The 20,076-nt window shown below is 42.1% G+C and overlaps 1 protein-coding gene and 1 pseudogene across 1 annotated transcript; both read right to left on the reverse strand.

Moving 5' to 3' along the window:
* Nucleotides 1–1,319: 1,319 nt before the first annotated feature.
* Nucleotides 1,320–8,699, reverse strand: ythdf2 (YTH N6-methyladenosine RNA binding protein F2). The gene is made up of 5 exons (XM_033987898.2): nt 8,247–8,699; nt 7,077–7,156; nt 4,305–5,981; nt 3,078–3,143; nt 1,320–2,163 (listed from the first exon to the last, which is right to left on the reverse strand). Exons 1-5 carry the CDS (start codon nt 8,293–8,295, stop codon nt 2,140–2,142), a joined length of 1,896 nt encoding a protein of 631 aa, XP_033843789.1. The 5' UTR covers nt 8,296–8,699; the 3' UTR covers nt 1,320–2,139.
* Nucleotides 8,700–11,286: 2,587 nt separating this feature from the next.
* LOC117390833 (piggyBac transposable element-derived protein 4-like) lies at nt 11,287–18,912 on the reverse strand (annotated as a pseudogene).
* Between the last annotated feature and the right edge of the window lie 1,164 nt (nt 18,913–20,076).

The raw sequence follows: 20,076 nt of genomic DNA on the forward strand, positions 1-20,076 counted from the left end.
TCTTAATCAAAACTCAGAAACGTAGTTTTATGCTTGGGTAATCCTGTTGTGCCCGGCGTTATTCCAAAACATTTTAGACTTTTGGTCATACATTTAGGTCCTTTATGTCACGCAGCATGTGTTCAACACAATCACATGTAAATGCCAACAGGGCTGTGGTCTTTTACTTCATAAATTGCTGTTATCTTAGTGGACCAAACAGTGCATTAGTCGACGTTTACTAATCATTTTAAGATGTTCTGTAAGCATAAAACCCTTACAAGACCTTTTAGTTATTGAGCCGTTACAGACCAATGTTAAGTTTCACAACGAACAAAACGTAATACTCATCTACATATTTGAATTAGTTGAGTACAAAAAGGATATGTTTGACCTCTTGAGGACCATTACTCTGGCAGGTCAAGGTTCCAACCTTAAAGGATCATTGTGACTTTCTGGAGGTGGCACCTCCAGGATCCCATGAAATAGAAACTCCAGAACTTTTCCACAGAAACAAAAGCAGGTAGTAAGGTTTGTGGTGATGCAAGCCCGCTTACAGCGTGGACATTTTGTTTTCAGTGAAATAAACCGAACCAAAATGAAAAACACAAACACTTTAGCCATGTGTGGGCCAGAAAAGCAATGTAAAAAGCACTGTATTTATTGAAAATCACATGTTTACCACGGAGGTGTTCACTCATCTGGACTGTTATTAGCTCTCCATCTACAGGTAGCAGAGGGAATTACCATGGAGAGAAAAGCAGCCTTGTTGCCCTGACATACTAATTGGAGCACACAGTTGAACAGAGTTTGATGATAGAAAAGCTCTGAACAAGTCTGTTGATTTATGGAACTGTTTTCTACGTATAATGTCACAAATCTGGGAAATTTGAAACCTTTTTGAGAGGCTCAGCGGGATAGCAGCTAGTCCACAGATAACTGAAACCAGTGAGAATGAAGCTAAAATCAGCTCTAGGTGTGTTTTTGGTGAGGGAACAATGTTAGAACATGGTTAAAATCTCAATTTTGTACGATATATTTCAGAGCATGCATTGAAAAATATGGTCCATAACTTGACTTTGGTAAACAGGTTTGAGGAACAGGCAACACGGGGTCTCTTTGTGGAGCATCTTTATTCTGCCACAAATCAAAGCCAGTAGTTCTGAAAGAGGAGCTTGCATTTGGACTCACCGACAGAGTTGGTGTGAGTGTGACCGTGTAGTGGTGGTCTGCTGAGTGCACACGTTAGCTAGGTGTGTGGACGGGTTTGGGAGCCAAGGTTAGCTCAATCAGAAACTCAGGAAGGGCCGACGCTTTACAAACCAGGGGAATGCACACGCTTCTGCTCAATATATCACATTTATTACCTTTAAACTGATTAATGAAAGAGTGGGGGCAAGGCCACTCCAATCACTGTCTTTAGAAAAACGGAGGAAAAGAGAAACCAAAAGAGCAGCCTGTAGCATTGGGTTTTACTTGTCTAGGGGAAAGACATGGAAATAAAGTCCAATGGTTTTTAAACAGTAAAATTATCAACTTAACGTTTCAACCCATTTTGACAACCCCCAGACACTACCTTCCCTATAGCATCCATTCAAAACAAAACAAGGCTGTTGAACAGGAGCAGTGCTCTCAAACAGAAAATGATGGCGAACAACAGAAGCTGGAGAGACAGAACGCTCCATGGAGTCTCCACTGGTACAGTCCCACGGCTTATCCTCAGGAGCACACGGCCAAAGGGGAACTCAGAAAATCAGACAAAGTGCCCATTCTTCACTTTGGAAACCATTAGAAGACAACATCACACATTTATGTTGGATTTGTGTGGCTGGAGATTTAGACTGGCTCTTGGACCATAAAAACAGGAAATGATCCTTTCTTTTCAAAGGAAAGCAGCATATGAGGGAGAAAGCATATGTAGTGGAATGGGGTGGGGCAAAAAAAAGTTCACCTAAGGGTGCTATGCATTAAGTTGTAGTCCTATGAATATCTGTTTCCTTTTTCTTTTTACTACAAGTTCGAAGTAAGTCTTTAAAGTCAAAAGAAATCAAGAAAGTCTTCATTTAGTTTGTTGTCCGTGTTAGTTCATCACCCCTAGTAGAATTAGAGATCAGCAGAGAAAGGTGGTTGGGCTTTAGGCCATAGCAGTCTTTAGAACGCTTACTTGACCCGTCCCTGGCGCTCCTGAAACAAAAGGAAGCATGTTAGTCACAATAAGAGTAAACCAGTCTGACATAGCACTGTAACACAATCCAATAGTCATTACAATAATGTAATAGTCTAAAACCCTGCACCACAGGAGAGGGTTACACATGGCCTTCTGCAACAGGGAGCTTCTTCCCCACAGTTCAAATGGACCAAAGAAACAGAACAAGCACAACTCAAAGTAAAAAACACTCTGCACCGACTTTTCTTCAGAAGAGGTTATTGATGATTTATGGCCTCTTACATTGATGCATTGATAACTGGACTCTGTAAAGTGTTAACTTTGATCTTAGGTCACTGAAACAGACACAAGAACACTTCAATAGAAACATTTATACTTAGTGACCCTTGTGGTGGAGAGACAACATGTGGAAACAGCTGTGAGCAAAAGAAGAAAAACTTCTTGACAGATTTAAATTTTGCTTTACTATGGATCAGATGTGGAAAACAGATTACAGACATGAGCAAAAAAAAAAAAAAAGATCATGATTGGCAAGGTACTGTGGAGTGGCCCTGTATATGTAAGAAGTGGAGCCAGCCAAACAGTACCAGCTTAGATCATATTTGTACAAAGTGAAAGGCCATAATTAAATGAATATCTGGATTTTGTTGGATTATAACCAGCATGTAACAAAGACTAAAGACCCTAAATCTTTCCAAATTTAATGAACCTGAGGCAACACTGATTTAAAGGGTCACAATGACAAGAAAATATGAAACTTTTCACATTAGCCTAGAGTTAGGAGTTAGCTAAGCAACTTCCATGTAACACTCTCCTGGTCTAGCCATTGCAGTTGCATTAAAAAAAAAAAAAAATCCTTAACATAAACCCTGTCTGAGGATACAAGTGCAGAGGTGGACACAGTACACTAGCTGTTAAAGCTGTGCATTACCTGGATCCTGTAATGACTTCGGCTGCTGGGGTTGCTGGGATATGGCTCACTGCCCTGGACCTCCACCTGTCACACACGGAGAGCAGACTCAGTACAACAGGCATAATAGTCATACCTTACATTTAGATTTGTGTTTAGAACTTTGATAACTGTAACCCTTTTGAGAGGCATGTCATAGAGATCCCTTCACTCACAAGGGTGAAGTGCCTTGCCCAAGAACAAGACCCAAATGAAATCACTGACCATCCAAACTGCAGGATGAGTGTTGTAACCACTGAGCCCCAGTCCCAACACTTTCCCATTTCAACAGCACCATTTACTCCTGTGCCAACCTAAAGTACCAGGTTAAGTGGAAAAAATGCATTTCTCTGTTTAGGAATAAACCATAAAAACATTAACTGCTGTTAGTCTGCTTCCTACCCTGTGATGAAATATTTTTCATTTTAAACATAAATGATATTTAGTGTGCCACATATAAACTACCAGGTCTGGGAATGGTACCCTTTCCTCTCATGAGGTCGGTCATTCCTCAAACTTCCATTCCCACTCTGAGACAAATATCGACACGACTGAGGTGATTCCAGAGCTTATACAAGGCAAAGCATACTTGCAGCATTTAGTCAAGGTATAATCGGCATCAGAAACAGTTGTGTTTGGTTTCATTCACATGTTGAAGTAACCCTAGTTTCTCTACTGCATTTCAGCTTGTCTTCTACGCTAGAGGCCTCACTAGTCTACATTAGCGTCACCAGCTCTGGGGTTTCAAGTCTTCAAGGACTTGTTGAGGGCTTATTTTTGTGGGCCCTAGGGGGTAGCTTAGCAATTATACAGCTAGCTGCCCTTGTTTACAACTTGATAAATGCTTACTTCAATTCAATACAACTATCAGATGTAGTCCTAACACATGCCCCCTGCTGGCATTTCACGCAAATGAAGGCCTGGCTTTATAATAGCCTTACATTATTCAAAGTAAAACCAAATGAAAGGACAGGGCAGTCGTAAGAAGTTTAATAAGTCTGAATCATATCAAATTTAACCTTTGCCCTTAGTTCTACACATGTGAGCACAGGACAAAAACGATAACTGGAACACATCAGAGAGTACAGTGTCACGACTGGAGCAGCACCACTAACCGAATCATTTGACACTGAGGTACCAGAAGAATAAAAACATCACGACTGCGATGTAGTGATAGAATGCCACAATAACTGAGTATCCCTCGGTTACCTTTTTGACACACTCCTCCTCCTCCTGGCGTTTCTCGTAGTGGGAAAAATCATCGAAGATGGAGGTGGTGTGTTTGTAGGCTGCCATGATCTTGAGCACCTGCCGGGCCTTGTCTAGGGGCACCTCCTGTGTGTCCCGGGAGTTGGTGACGGGTTTATTCTCATTGTTCTCCAGCCGGATGTGCCTCAGCTGACTGTTGGGAACGTCCTTTACAAAGATCCAGCGCACATCAAAGCGGCCCTTCCACTTGTCCTGCGCCCACACGCCCGCGGACGTGTTGTAGTCCACGGGAGAGCGCATCTCTGCCACACCACAAAAGTGCCCGCTGCCGTTGACACTGAAGAGCAGGTAGAGTGGGCCTTTACCCCCCAGAGAGCGGTAGGCCGCGTCCAGACGCTTGTTCCCGTGCTCCGTGCTGCACCAGATGTTGTACTTGATAGAGCGGTGGATGTCGTCCTCCGAGTAGCTCTTGATGATGAACACGCGTCCTTGTTTGGGGTTCCAGTCAAAGTCCTTGGGGTTGTAGTTGTTTACCATTCGCAGCTTCTCTAAGACGGGGTGAGGTTCAGAAGGGACACCTGGGACCACGGGCACTCCGGTTGAGGACGGGGGCGACTGGCCTGTCCCGCTCCCACCTGCCTCCCCAAAGCCATTGGTGCGGTTCCGAGGGGGGATCCAGCGGGTGGGCTGAGAGGGCTGCTGTTGGCTGGGCGGAGGGGGACCCTGGGACAGAGGCTGTGCCAGAGGAGCCATGGCAGGCTGACCTGCCTGCAGCTGGCCCATCTGGGACACAGGAGGCACCAGCTGTCCATTGCTCAGGGGCAGCTGGGGGGTCCCGGCAGAAGTAGCACCGGGCTGGGGGGATGCCTGATTAGGAGGCTGCCCGTTGGTGGGGGGTTGAGGCACCTGCTGAGGCGTGGCAGCCTTGGGCATGCTGCCCTTGTTGTCCCACGTGCCGATGTCCATGTTGTGTTTAATGGGTGGAGGAGGCAGGTTGGCACCGGCCATGCCACCCTTGGTTTTCAGCTTGGGCTGAGGCTTGGCCGGTTTGCTGGCAATGTCTGCCCAGGAGGCGGGCTTGGCAGGAGCTATAGACACAGGAGGCATGCTGGGGGGCCCCACAGAGGACACAGGACCCAGTGGTCCCCCACCGGTTAAAGCAGAGCCAACCACTTTAGGAGCAATGTCCCCATTTCCCCCCGGAGCAGTGCTGCCGATCTTCAGTCCGGCCATGCTCTGGTCCAGGTTGTTCATGCCAGGCGCCTTGTTCAGAGGTTCGTTGGCAGGAGCAAACGGGGACTGTCCATCAATCATAGCGCCTCCTAAGGAGCTGGGGGCGTAGGCGTAGTTGCTGCTGTAGCCGGAGCTCTGCGGTGTGCCCGACTGTCCCTGAGAGCTGCTGCTGCCCCACGCAGAGAAGTCGATGCCGCTGGGGAAGAAGTTGAAGCCATGCTGGCCAAGGAAAGGGTTGCTCCCCAGAGGGCCCGGCTGACCAAACATGGCATCTGGGAGGTAGTGGGGCTCCCCGTTGCTCAGCTGTCCATAGGAGGCCAGGTAAGGCATGGGAGGGTCTCCACCCGTGGACCATGCTGCCTCGTTCAGGGAGTAGGAGAATCCAATGGAGGGGCTGTAGTAGCTGGGCATGTAGGAGTCTGACATGGCCGTATAGGCATTGCTCTGTGGGAAACAAGGAAAACTTTGGTCAAACATGTCAAACTAGAGCCGTAACATTCTGATATATGGCATCTATCAAAAATAGTGGTGCATAACAGTTCCAACACTATGAAAATATTTTCATAATAGCTGTATTTTCAAACTTTTCATTATGTTCGGAAAGACAGTTAGGTCTGATTTGCCTTGGGAGAATGAACATGCTTAACACTAAGCTGGTGACCCATGTTTAAAGCAACAATTTCAGTGGTTGCTTACAGCAGTGGTCCCCAACCACCGGGCCGTGGACCGGTACCGGTCCGTGGATCAATCGGTACCGGGCCACCGGCCGTCCAAGAAATAATTATTTCCGTTGTATTTATTATCTGAGTCTGAACAATCGTTTATTTTGAAAAATCTTTTATTTATTTTGAAAAATGACTGGACTCTCTCGGTTACATTTCCGTCACTTGAGTGCCGACAACTTAACCCTTAATTAGCAAAATGAGTAAAAAACAGACGTCTTTGGAAAGTTTCTTTTTGAAGGGGAAAAGGCCCAGTGAAGAGACAGAAAAAGAGCCAACTTCCAAGTAAAAGAAAGCTTTTAACAGACAATACCAGGAGTTCTACTTGAACTATGGTTTTATCGCGACAGGTGATTCCCACAGACCAAGCCCGCTCTGCATAATATACGGCGACCAGCTCTGTAATGAGGAAATGAAGCCTTCAAAACTGCTCCGCTACTTGGAGAGGCAAATCAAATTTAAGGTCATATCAATTTGTTGACCACCAGAAGTTGAATATGATCACTACTCACTTCAATGCTGTGTTTAGACCTCTTCCATTCACAGATCAAAACAAAAATTAAATTTTAACCAAAATTGGCTTACTATTTACTGTACTATAACTTTAATGGACAATATTTTTTTTGGTTTTGACACTTTTCTGTAGTTTTTTTCCCCAATTTTAGTAGAAAGGGAGGTAAAAATTTTAAAATTGAATCAAAATTATTTTTTAGGTTAAATGGCCCAGCCCTACTGCAACATATTGGGCGTCATGGTAATTAAACATGAGTCACTAGCACTAGCACTTCTGCAGCGGAAAGTCCCAGCAGGAGCTCACCTGTCGGGCCTGAGTGTTCAGGTAAGGCTCAAACTCATCGTCATTCAAAGTCTCCTTTTGGGTCACAGCTCCGTTTTGCACTGGAAGCACAGGTAAAAACAAAATACAGTTTAGCAACTCCCAGATCAAGCAGCACATGGGATTATGGGTTAGTCTGACTTTAGCAGATTAATAATTACATCATCATACTGGCTCTCGACAAAGTTACAATTAACACTAGCATCTTTACTTTAAGGTGAAATATTTCACTGATCTCCACAAACAAGATGTCTGGATTGAATAGCGCTTAACAAGTCCAATATAATCTGAGTCCATTTAAGGTTTGTTTATTAGTTGGTTGAGTTAAATGCAAAAATGCTCATGAAAAGTTGTGGAAGTCTCAGAACACAATCTGGACAGGAGACCTTTGCCCAGCAATGCTTTGACACACTGGCTCTATGGTCATACACTACAGAGGATTGTGCCTTTTAAACTGCCAATACATGTCAGTTTTATATTACTGGACAAATGCAGAGATGTGTCTGTTCAATGAGGCGAGCACGCTGCTCATTTACAATCCTCAGAATCATGGGAGCAGAGCCATGTCGTGGACTTCTCAGGAGCTGAATTAAACAGACATTCTGTCTGAACATAACTACACGTGCTAGGCTAAATCCAGGGCGTTTTGGGCATAGATAGCGGAGTGAGACTTATCTTCGTGGAGCTCTGAGTTTGAGGTTAGCTCCGAGTTTCTGAGCGCTAACACTTGTTTGTCCGGGACGGACGGGGCTGTCCTGGTGCTCTGTCCTGGTAGGACAGCGTACAGGCCCGCTCTTTCATTTGGAGAGGGATATTTTACAGGAGTGGTGATACAGGCCCAACTTCCGCACTTGGCTCCGGAGAAGGCTGGCGTCTCCAACCAGGAAACTGGCCCAATGTGCGGCACCTGCGGCCAACTTTAGTTCGGTCACGTTTAGAGCGCTCAGAGAAGTCCCACAGGCCTCACCCAGGCGCACACAACCCGGTCACTGTGTGAGACCTGGGGCTCTGTGGCGGTGTGGCCGTGCGTGTTAAACGTGCGCACACTTTGGCGTGAAAGTTTCGAGGCCCGAGTGGAGCAGCTTCACCGCACACAGCTCCACACCGCACTACGCGGAAGCCCCGCACACGAGCGGCCCGTGGACAGCTTACCTTTGTTTGCTTGGCCTTTCGGTCTCTGGATTGGGTCCAGGTGATTCATGAAGGTTTGATTTATGAGAGGAGAGGAGGGGGAAAAAGATGAAGATAGTTTGGAGCAGTCCGTTCGCAGGTGGTCAGGCCTACTGCACCGCTGTGGAGCTATCCGGCTAACAAGCTAACAAGCTATCCGGCTAACCGCGGTGCTAAGCTATCCGGCTCTGCTCTGTGTGGCCTCGGTGTGATCTCTAGTGTCCGCGCTGGAGCTGCTCCTCGAGGCCGCTGGCTGACATGTCTGTGTCCTGGGGCCGGAGTGCGGGGTTTCTGTGGGGTTTGGGCCTGGCTGGAGGCGACTGAAGACGCGGGGGTGGCTGCTGTCAATGTGAGGAGTGTTTGTGTCCGGAGCCGATCACACAATGGCGGGCTGCGCTCATGAATGTGCCACGGGATGTGCGCTGCGCTCACGACCAACATGGAGGAACACCGCGAGACTGTATCTCTGCCACAGAGCGACCCCTGCTGTTTGGGAGGAGCACAAGCAACAGGAACAGTTTAGACAAGGGGTGCCCACACTTTTTTCACCGAGGGCCATATTTTGAAAAATATTCGACACGAAGGGCCAGTGGTCAATAAAGGGGATAATTCAGATGGGTGAATTTTGACTTCATACTTTAAATAAGGCTTGAAATATTAATAGCAGGTCTGTATGACAATGCTGTGATGTTATTTAGGTTATATTGGTAGGATTTCTAAAATTTTCCGTAAAAAAAAATACTAGTACTACTACCGCAAATACTTCTAATGCTATTATTTCTGCTACTGCTGCTACTAGAGCAAAAGCAGCTGCTGGGACTTTAGGCACTTGGGATTAAAATATTGTTTCATTTTTATTTTGGTTTTAAATGTAAAATGATGCACTCACGTTTAGTTGATTATGATCAATTGGGCCAGTTCAACTGAAGGCCTGAGGGCCAATAAAAACTGGTCTGGGGGCCACATTTGGCCCCTGGGCCATAGTTTGGACACCCCTGGTTTAGACCAACGGTATCAAATTCTAATTCACAGAGGGCCAAAATTAAAAACTGTGGGCCATTGGCTGGTCTAGATTTCTTATTGAGATGCCACTATGAAATAACCAAGATTCCATTTGCTCTGTCAAATATCACCGTCAAATATTGCGTTATTGGAAAATTATACTCACACATAATTTCACTCCACATGGATCGGTCCTGTGGAACAACAAGTCAGTATTAACAAACAGGGAATCAATGTTCAAACCTGATTGGGATAAAAATGGAATTCTGTTTGTAACTGATTTAATGGACTGTATTGGGGTGTTACTGTATTATATGTGTTTTATTGAGCGATTCAATTTCGCTTGTACAAACAGAGAATATCATCAAACTTGTAAATCTACTCCAACAGCATTAATACACCTGATCCAAAATACCATTGTTCATTCCAATGTTAAATCATCTCTATCAAGCTTAAAAATCGACTATCTCAAATTGTTAGAGAAAGCATGTAACAACAAATTTTACAGATGCAAGTCCATACTTTTCCATGATTATAATAAAAACAATCTGCTGGAAAAGGCATTTTCAAATTGCGTTAAATTGTCAATTCCACCTAAAGTAAAAGAAACACAATTCAAATTTGTCATAAAATGTATCCAGTGTCCTATTTTCTTAATAAGCAGTTCAAATTTGAGAAGTCAGGCGGTACCTTTTACGATTTCCCTGAAGAAAGCATAGAGCATCTCGTTTTTACCTGTCATTTGTCCAAGGAATTCTGGCGTGACATTAGAGAGTGGTTATCTCTTAAAATCTTCCCAAATTTAAATGTTAATCATATTTTATATTGTGTGAACGATATGGATAGAACTGTAATTGACTCTGTGAATATTGTTTTCCTATTGGCTAAATACCATATTCATTGTTGTAAATTCAGAGAATCTACCCTGCTTTCAACATTTTATGAATTAATTTAAACAATTTTATTCCTCCTTGAAATTGCTTAAATCTGTCTGTGCCAAGAAAATTTTTTATTCGATATTGCAGGTCCTTTTGTTTTAATTTTGGTTTTGTGGTCAAGGTATGGCGTGCTCCTGTTTTGTGCCTTACAGAAACTGTGTTCCCCATGTTGATTGTTTGTATGTTATTACCTGTACTTGTTTTTGTAATAATAACGTTTAATAAAAAAAAATAATAATACAAAAAAAAAAATTATAAACTGTGACTAAATCGCGGGCCAATAACTAAATATCAACAACATCTCCATGTTTTTCAGAAGGAGTGGATTAAATTTGAGTGAGGCAATAAGTAGCAGATGCTAATTAGACAGAAGAGGTGGGAGTCAGTACCAACACAGTAGTATTAGAGGCGCATGCACTACACTGGTGCAGCGGCCAGCGGGCCAGCTCTAATACATATTTCATATGATCTCACTGGCCAAATATAATTTTATCAAGGGCCAATCTGGTTTGCGGGCCTGAGTCTGACATGTCTGGTTTAGACTTTAGAAGAGAGAAGAATAGACTTTAGAAGAGAGAAAAATAGACTTTAGACTTTAGAAGAGAGAAGAATAGATTTTAGACTTTAGAAGAGAGAAGAATAGACTTTAGAAGAGAGAAGAACAGACTTTAGACTTTAGAAGAGAGAAGAATAGACTTAAGAAGAGTGAATAATAAACTTTAGACTTTAAAAGAGAGAATAGACTTCAGACTTCAACCATTGTATTATGTTGGGAAAAAAATGACATTGATTATGTTGTGTAAATCCATGCAAACAGTAAAAAAAAACAGGTTAAACCAATAACATCTTTATTTTAGATTATATGAAGATTTAGAAAAGAGACAAACAATAACTTTTTCTCGACTTGTTCCATTTTCAATGTTCAACATTTTCCATGTTCTCCACATGATGGACAGAATATAATTGTGTGCTTTCTGCAGATGTAATTCTTACATTTCACACAACAAGTACTTGTTTTACTGTGATCTCAGGAGGGACAGACCTGGCATCTTTTCCATTTCTTCACATCTGTATCCAATGGATCATTTGCAGATTGGTTGGGTGACGTGAGCTTGACTTTGACTTTTCTCAATGACAGCTGCAGCTGCTTGGGTTTTGGGTGGCTTGGATCGACTTTGCATCCCTGGAGTGACAAGTGCTTTGCCGAGTTGTTCCAGGAAAAGCCGACGTCGAAACAATTTGCTGGCATTCCATTGTTGGTTGATTTCAGTCCACAGGACATAGGCATTGTACGCAGACACGTCCACAATGTTGAAGAAAATCACCAAGGGCCAACGAGCAGTCTTGCACTGGCAGCTGTATGTTGCTGTGACTTTGTCCAGATTATCAACTTCCCCTTTGGTGGAGTTGTAATCCATGATCATTTGTGGCTTCCTGTCTTCTCTTGCGCTCAGAGATGCATCAGTGTGCATTGTGCTCATTACAAGAACATTCTTGTTTCTCTTTGGTCAGTATGAAACAACTGTTGCTTTCTCACTGAAAGCAAATATTGAGGAATGCAGAGGTCTGCCCTGCACCTTCAGAATAGACTTGGGAAGTTCTCGCTTGTTTCTTCTGACTGTTCCCAACTTGGTCAGCTTCCTCTTCTGAAGTTCATCTCCAAGGCGGTAGGATGTAAAGAAGTTGTCACATGTGATGTTGTGACCTTGCAGCCCTTCACTCATCTCCAGCACGACACGCATCCCCTGATTTTTCTCAGGTGTTTCTACAGGTAGTTTTCCTGTGTATATTTCCATATTCCATGCATAGCTAGATTTTGCATCACAGGCTAGCCATAATTTGATGCCATACTTGGCAGGCTTGTTTGGCATGTACTGCCGAAAAGTACAGCGCCCCTGAATGGAACAAGGAGCTCATCAATGGTAACATGGGGACCAGGATTGTACATCAAAGGCAGAATTTCGACCCATTTATCCCAGACATCTCTGATCGCAGCTAATTTGTCTCGACCAGCTCTGGTGTCACGGTTGTCAAATCAGATCACATGAGATCTCCAGAGACATTGCGGCTTGAAAGATTGGCCTTCCATTTTCTTCATTCCATAGACTTGCAGTTGCTTCTCCTTTTGACCTGTACACTCCAGGTAATACCAGAATTCCAATGTAAGCATGAAAGTCAGTCTGATCCAGTGGATTCCATTTCTCTTGAAATACACGCCTCCCCTCCAAATTGGTCATGTCCAAAATTATCTTCTCTATTGGTGGGGATATGAAGAGCTGAAATGCTGATTGAATATCATCAACTTGTGTGACAGCAAATCTTGTGGGACCGGGAGTCATTTTGATGACATTGAAAGATGACTGTCTACCTCGACTTTGGTGGGGTGATGTTGACTATTTTATCTTACCATCTTTAGATGCCCATGTGTCCTCTGTGGATGATGATTGTTGCATTCCTTGGTCTTCATCTGATGGAGAGACAATGGCAGACTCGTCCTCTGAATACTCCTCATCAGAGGAAAATTGGCAATCTGGATCATCAACAACATTGTCCTCAGTCTCTGAAAGATCCTCTGCCTCTGAAATCTCTTCCTCTGCATCACCATCCCAGTTCAATATCTGTGCCAAAGTTTCTTGAACTGTAAAACTTCTAGAGATAATTTTTGGTGTGTTTGCCAAGAAATTAAATGAGAACAGAGACAGTGAGTGACAAGAACAAGGGTGAGAAAAATTCACCAAGCTTCGCAAATGGATTACTTTTCATCTAGAATTGTAATTTTTCCACAACAATAATGGTGTCAGAACAGTGGGATCAATGAGTGTTCGTCCAGAACACAGTGAAGATGGAATTTTGTCTTCTTTCTGATTTCTGTCCCAATGCACGGATCTTTCAAACAAGAACATGGAGGGACATTGGTTTCTGTCCTGGATCATCACCGCTGGATTCAAACAAGGTTTACTTGGTGAGCTTTTCCAATACAGACTTCTTTCCATTTGAAAAGGAAATCTTCATCTGCAAACATTGGTAAATCAAAGGAGAATGTATTTTGGAAATGCAAAATGCTTAACTAAACATACCATATGCCATAGTTCTGATCCTATATCATTTTTGATTTATTTCACAACTTTTCAGTATCTTTGGCTCCAAAATTTCATGTGTGTACTACCATGCTGCCCTAACAATGTGCTGCTAGTACAATCCAAACAACAATGGCCCTCCCCCACTCCTGATTTCCTCAATTTTGGGACATAGTTGACAGACCGCTCATCCTTTTAAGCCACTGAAACTAAGATATTGGAAGTTACGAATGCCAAAACATCTAAAAATGTGGAGCAAAACTTCAAGAGGATCTGGACAGAAATGGATTCCAACTGAGGAGCCGTGCTGTGCTGACTGTGCCCAGTCACTAGCCCCTCCTCTAATCCAGGTCTAGTCCATAGGACTGTGATGACTGTAGCTCCACCTATGACTAAGCTGTGAGACACTGTGTAAAGGTGAACATGTTTTGTTAATCTTTGCTTTATATAATATCTAGTATCGGGACCTATTTGAATTTATTCTCCAGAATGAGGTTTAGGAGTCATTACAGTTAACTACCAAACAGTCGTGGGTGAAATTCCCCTCTAGTTGTAACTAGCTAGTAAACAGTCAAATGGGTGGAAGTCCCTGCTATTTAGCGAACAGTCACTAGGCGAAACTCCTGTCTAGGGTTACTCAGTGGTAAAAGGCAAAAGGGTGGGAGTCCCTGTGTAGTTGAGTGTAAGGACATCTGAACTTTTTTTTTTATTCATGAGGGAGAGTAAATTCAGCAGTCCATCTAGGTCTAAGAATGGAGATATTATGTAATTGCAAAATGCAGACAAATGTAAATTTACATATGTAAACACTCACAATGTTAAGTGTAAAAAAAAAAAAAAAGTAAAGAGAAAAAATAAATAAATTGAAAAACATAACAAAAAAACACAGAAAAAAAAGAAAAGAAAGAAAATGGTTAAGTTAACAGAGGTTAACAGAGCTTGACACAAGAAGTCAACTGTGCATTTGTGTGTCCTTAGACCTGATCAGCCAAACTGTGTGGTGTGAATTATGTGACATCAGCAAATATATGTGTAACAGCCAACCATTGTAAACAGTGTCAACAAGAAAATGACAGGATGCAGTTTCAACTGATCCGTGAGTTTAATGACATGCATGTCCTAAGAAAAGTCCAACTGGAACCAATAACCCTCCTCAATTGTAATTGAAAAGAAAAAAACGAATTCTTTCATGAATTCCCAAAAATTGTAATGAGCTCTCTTAAAAACAAAATGAAGGCTTAATCAAAGCCAGTAGTGATCACAAATCCAAACTGACTTGACTGATTTGACCATCATTGACAACTAAGCGCGTGCGATTTCGTTAATATATATATATATATATATATATATATATATATATATATATATATATATATATATATATATATATATATATATAATTTTTATTTTTTTTGTTACAGGAGATGTGGATGCTGCATAATTGGCCCTCGCCACTCACAAAGTGATGGTGAGGGGCATTGTTCTTGCTCGGTTTCTTCTTCTTATTATTATTAGGCCCGAGCCTGGGACAACGTCCCGGCGAGGGACTCATTAAAACCGCGTCCGGAGCATGGAAAATGGCAAAAATCAAGTAGTAAACACGCCCCGACATGGCAGTGAGTTTTGTCAAAAATTAGAACTCGACGACCTTTAATTGTCACAAAAGACCCAGAGAAAAAATAACGAAAGACGACTCGGTAGCGCCACCTCAAACTTTGATTTTCATCGGGCCAATCGGAGCCCGACTCGGAAAAAAGTCAACGTAAAAATCCAAAACTCATATAAAAAAATAGAACATGTCGGGAGATGAAAAAAATGATATTATGGCACCACCCTAAAATGTACAGGAAGTCGGCCATATTGGATCAAACCCGGGAATGACAAAAGTGCACACCCTCGCATTCAGAACATCTCCTCGCAGTTTTCATCACAAACACTTCAAATTTCGCCAAATCCCACTAAACACATGTGTGATTAAAGATTGTCAACTACATTTTGATTATGACTTTGGGTGTGGTCAGGGTGAATTTTCAACAAAATCACAATTTTTGGAAAATTTCAATAAAATATTTCTCTTTCACACATTTTTTGTTGGGAAAACGCTAATACAGCGTTTATGCAAAATTGTGAGCTGAACACAATGATATGCAAATCAAGGCACTCTCTCACAAAATGGCTCTCTAGCGCCCTCTTCAAATTTCTTTTTCAAATATTCATAGAAGACCACCAATTTGTCGTGGACTTGTGAAAAAATTCACAGGGGCCTTATTTGTGATGGGGCACAATGTGAGAAATTCACATGACTGTAGCTGTTATGGCTTAGAAGAAAAATAATGGGTGGAAAATGTATTTCCATTATTATTATTATTAGGCCCGAGCCTGGGACAACGTCCCGGCGAGGGACTCATTAAAACCACGTCCAGAGCATGGAAAATGGCAAAAATCAAGTAGTAAACACGCCCCAACATGCCAGTGAATGGTGTCAAAAATTAGAACTCGACGAGCTCTAATTGTCACAAAAGACCCCAAGAAAAAATAACGAAAGATGACTCGGTAGCGCCACCTCAAACTTTGATTTTCATCGGACAGGACATCTCCTTGCACAGTTTTCATCACAAACACTTCAAATTTGGCCAAATCCCACTAAACCCATGTGTGATTAAAGACCATCAAATGTTTTAACTTTGAGTAGTAGAAATGCTAATTCAAATTATATTTATATATTTTACAGACAAATTTTCACTGTATCACATGTGTGCTACAGAACACAGCAGCAGGATTTCTCTCATTTAGACCACAGTAGGATTTTCCCAGAAGAACAGGAGGATTGTCCCAGAAGAACAGTAGATTCTCCTGGACCACAGTTGGACTCTCCCAAACTACAGTAGGACTCACCCAGTGCATAGCAGGAGCATCACACATACATACTCATAATACTCATAATACAAGTCAGGGCTTCATATAAAAATCTTAGCATGTGATGCGCGCGTGTTCACAGTATGCATGTCTGATGGTGCTCACAGTGGTCAAGACAGTTTCAAAAAGCTCAAACTCTTGTTTAACTTACTTTTACTTTTAATCTTCTCAGTAGGACTGAATCTTTGCAGGACCACCTCTGGGTGTAAGGTTCTGGAGGAGGACTTCTTCACCAGACTGAAAGTGTCGACCTTCCCAGTCTGCCTTTGATTTTTTTGTTGTCCTTGTCAGCTATTTTTGCTGCCATGGCGTAGGCCCCAGTGTGTATTCACACTGGGACGTCAGTGACGTCGAGTTTACATACAAAGTTTATAGTAGATGCGCCTCTTTCCGTTTTTTCGGCGCATTTTCAAGCATCAGAGTGGCGCAAATCTGGCTTTGAAGCAGCGGCAGGCGTCGGTCACTCCATTCATGCGTCCAAAACGTCAGACTCCAGAGTTGAAAAGGCTGAACTTTTGGCATTTAATGCCCCACGTCAGCCAATCAGAGACTACACTCCAGTGATGCAGCAACGTCATTATTCAGAAGACCCGGGAGCCACAAATGCCAGCAAAAAAAAGCAGGGTTGTCACAAATGCAGGAGGGGTGTAGTTGAATGCAGTCAAAGACACTGGAAAATTATGTACATGTATTAAGTTGTAGTCAGGCTTTCATAACACTCTGAGGTTGTTGGGAATTTGAATGTGCAACTTCAGTCTTCAATTTGCCATTAAATTTACATATGTACTGTTTGTTTTTCAACCTGTACCCATTAACTTGTGTTTAAATGTCATTCTCATAACACTTTTTGTTTTGTAGGCCCACCGAAAAGAGAGCGAAGAAAAGGTCCCTGGTGTGCACTTTTTGTCTCTGCTTCCTCTCCTGCAGAAGGTGCCACCTCATTGTAAGGAATTTGTCAAATTTACCATTCACTAATTATATAAAAACACTATTTCCTTTAAATTTGGAACCTTTGGAGCCTACCGTGTAGGCTGCAGGGGAGGAACCCTCCTTTCTCCTCTACTTCATATGTTCCCTCACAGGCAAGGTCCTTTCTAAATATGTAAATGGTTCATAAAATTATCTTTTTGGGTTAATATTTGTTGTTACAAAATTTTGATGCAAAATAAAATGTATAAATTTTATTATGAAACGTTTACTACTTTATACATCATACACCATTTTTCTACTACTGTGTAGTTTGTAAGGGGTAATATCAGTAATTGTTAACAATGTATACCATATTTACTTATCTAAAAGCTTAATTTACCAATTCAAGACCATACATACATAAAAAAATAATAAATAAAAAGCATAGACAAGAGCTAAATTAATCTGTATGTTTAATAATTTCCCTGTGTGACCTGGTAATTATGGCCAATCTTGAATATACATGTTATGATGAACCTGAAGCACAGTCAGCAGCCCAGTCCTGGCAAACAAGAAACAAAGAACAGCACAAAAATATACACAGTCTTAAAATGTAGCTAGTATAATATTTTCTAAGTGAAAAAATATAATGAATCATAACCATAGATTCTAAAATGTTAAGCTCTTTATAGTTTACTTCGTGGCTCCTAAAAGAGCCGTTGTGGGTCAGTCCTGTGGTGGACAAGAGTACTCTAGGGGCTACCATGGCACCGCTCCGTCTTCACAGAAGTGAGACTTGAACACCTCTCACCCTTGTGGCCTCTTGGGACTCAGATTTTAAACTCTCCTCAATGTTCCCTCTTGACTGTTTGTTGGCTTTGGTCAGGTTCTGAATGGAGAAGGTGAAATGGTGGAGTGGCGCATAGAGATTCTTCCTCAGGCGCTGTTTTTTGGAGGAGGGTCTGGTTGTTGCTTCTCATACAACTGGCTGGTACCTTTAATGAGTTTTTCAAACACATCCTCTGCCACCATAATGAATATCTGGAAAAGATAACAAAACTCAGTTGATGCATGCTCTGCGTACATTCTGTCCAGGCTACAGCTACGGTCAGTGAAAGCGCCAAGTACCCTCTGCTGGTGATACCGAGTACTGCTCTTAAAACACACCATCCATAATATGATCCAAATAGATATAAATAGTTATAATTTTACGTTTTCATGCCAAGTTAGAATAGATAAAATTTATACCATTTTAGAGTTCAGCAGAAATCGCACAGTGCCACACTTGCATCAACTTGATTTGAAATATTGATTTAAAATTATGATATTGTAAATAAAACAACTTACAGCAACTTGTAAATGGTCAGTTGTATCCATTGCTGCTCTTCATGCCAGATCATTATCTGTTAAAAGTATAAGTTGTTAATCTACATTAGACAATACAGATAACATGATGTATTTACTTTGACACGGTTTCACAGTAACTTCAGACAGTCTTAAGGTGGTGTGACGCAACTTAACTGTTCTTCCCAGACGTGGTCAGCAAGACACATCTCTTATCTATATTGTCTGATATAGATCAACAACCAAATTATATTGTAATACTGAGAAAACACAATATTTCTCATCTTAAAAAACGTATCTATTCAATTACACATTACTGCACAGATGTAAAAGAAAATGTAGCTTTGATTTTTTTTTTTTTTTTTAAAGCTACTAAACCAAAAGGACATTTTTGGGAACAGTCACTAAACCTACCAGACATCTGACAGTTCCAGCATTCACATGATGATCCAGGATCTTCATCTTCATTCAAGGGCATCTCCAGCAGGTGGCAGTACAGTCCACTTGTATACTGCATGAAACAATTCATGGATCAAATTAAATCACTACAGGAGGCATATATAGTGAATAGTTACACTTCGTTTTCCTGTAGGATTTTCTTATACCTGAGGCACAGAGGAGGAAAGAGGCAGGGTTGTGACATCTGTATGTTGTGAATAAATGCATTCTGTAAGCCACATGTGTCAAACTCAAGGCCCAGGGGCCAAATGTGGCCCTTGACAGGGTAAATTAAAAGGTATGATGGTATTAAAATGTCATTATCAGGAGATGCGTAGTTACATATCCATATTTTTTTACATCTAAGCAAATGCATATGCAATATTTGAATATTAATGTCTTTATAACATTATAAAAAGAGAAAAGGGCAAATGTGACCAGGCCTACTGGAGCAGAAGAGGAGGGTCGAGAGCTAGCTTTTGCTGAAAGATCACCGCGGCGGGCACAAGTGGTCTGATGGGCAGGCGCCGGAGTCCTCTTCCTGCCTCCTTGTTGGACAGAAGATAAACATTAAGACAGTATCTATATGACAAACTAATTAAGGTCTTTCAACACCTCATTACAGGAGTTTGTGGCTGAAAGGTGGATAAACAAATCAAAAGAATACATTGCATCGCCAAGTTTTCAAAGACCTGGGCAATTGGGGTTAGTTTTTAAAAAACAAATGTAGTGCAACAGGATTGCCTATGTTTTATTTGGCTAGTGTTGTAAATGTATTGTAGTTTATAAATCATGAATAAGTCGATTAATGTTACTGCAATCAATACTCGAATCAAACATTTTTGTAGAACATGCATAAGTGAGCCATTTGGCCACTTTGTGTCGATCTACTCCAAATTCAATAAAACACAACACTTATTTTCAGTAAGCAACAGTATGTTGTAATGCAGGCAAATAGGACCAACAGATGCAAGACTCAGGGAAAGTTTAGTGTTTATTTACAAATCGTGAATTACCGTACAGTAAAGGGGGTCGAGCTGGCGGGGAACAGGGGACGAGGTGCGGGCCAGGATCCAGGGACGGAGGGAGGGTGCGGAGAGCAGAGTGCGAGCGGGGGTCCGGAGTCGTGGAGTGCAGGGACAGAGACAGGGCAACCAGAGCCAGAACGAGGAGCAGGGTGCAAGGCGG

Source organism: Periophthalmus magnuspinnatus, chromosome 22, assembly GCF_009829125.3.
Source record: "Periophthalmus magnuspinnatus isolate fPerMag1 chromosome 22, fPerMag1.2.pri, whole genome shotgun sequence".
Lineage (NCBI taxonomy): Eukaryota > Metazoa > Chordata > Actinopteri > Gobiiformes > Gobiidae > Periophthalmus > Periophthalmus magnuspinnatus.

Coding starts and splice junctions, on each gene's coding strand:
- ythdf2 (XM_033987898.2), bottom strand. CDS start 8,295: ATGAATCACCTGGACCCAATCCAGAGACCGAAAGGCCAAGCAAACAAA. Junction 3,144..4,304: donor AGGAGGAGTGTGTCAAAAAG/GTAACCGAGGGA, acceptor CGTGTGTGACAG/GTGGAGGTCCAGGGCAGTGA. Junction 2,164..3,077: donor GAAGTCATTACAGGATCCAG/GTAATGCACAGC, acceptor CTTTTGTTTCAG/GAGCGCCAGGGACGGGTCAA.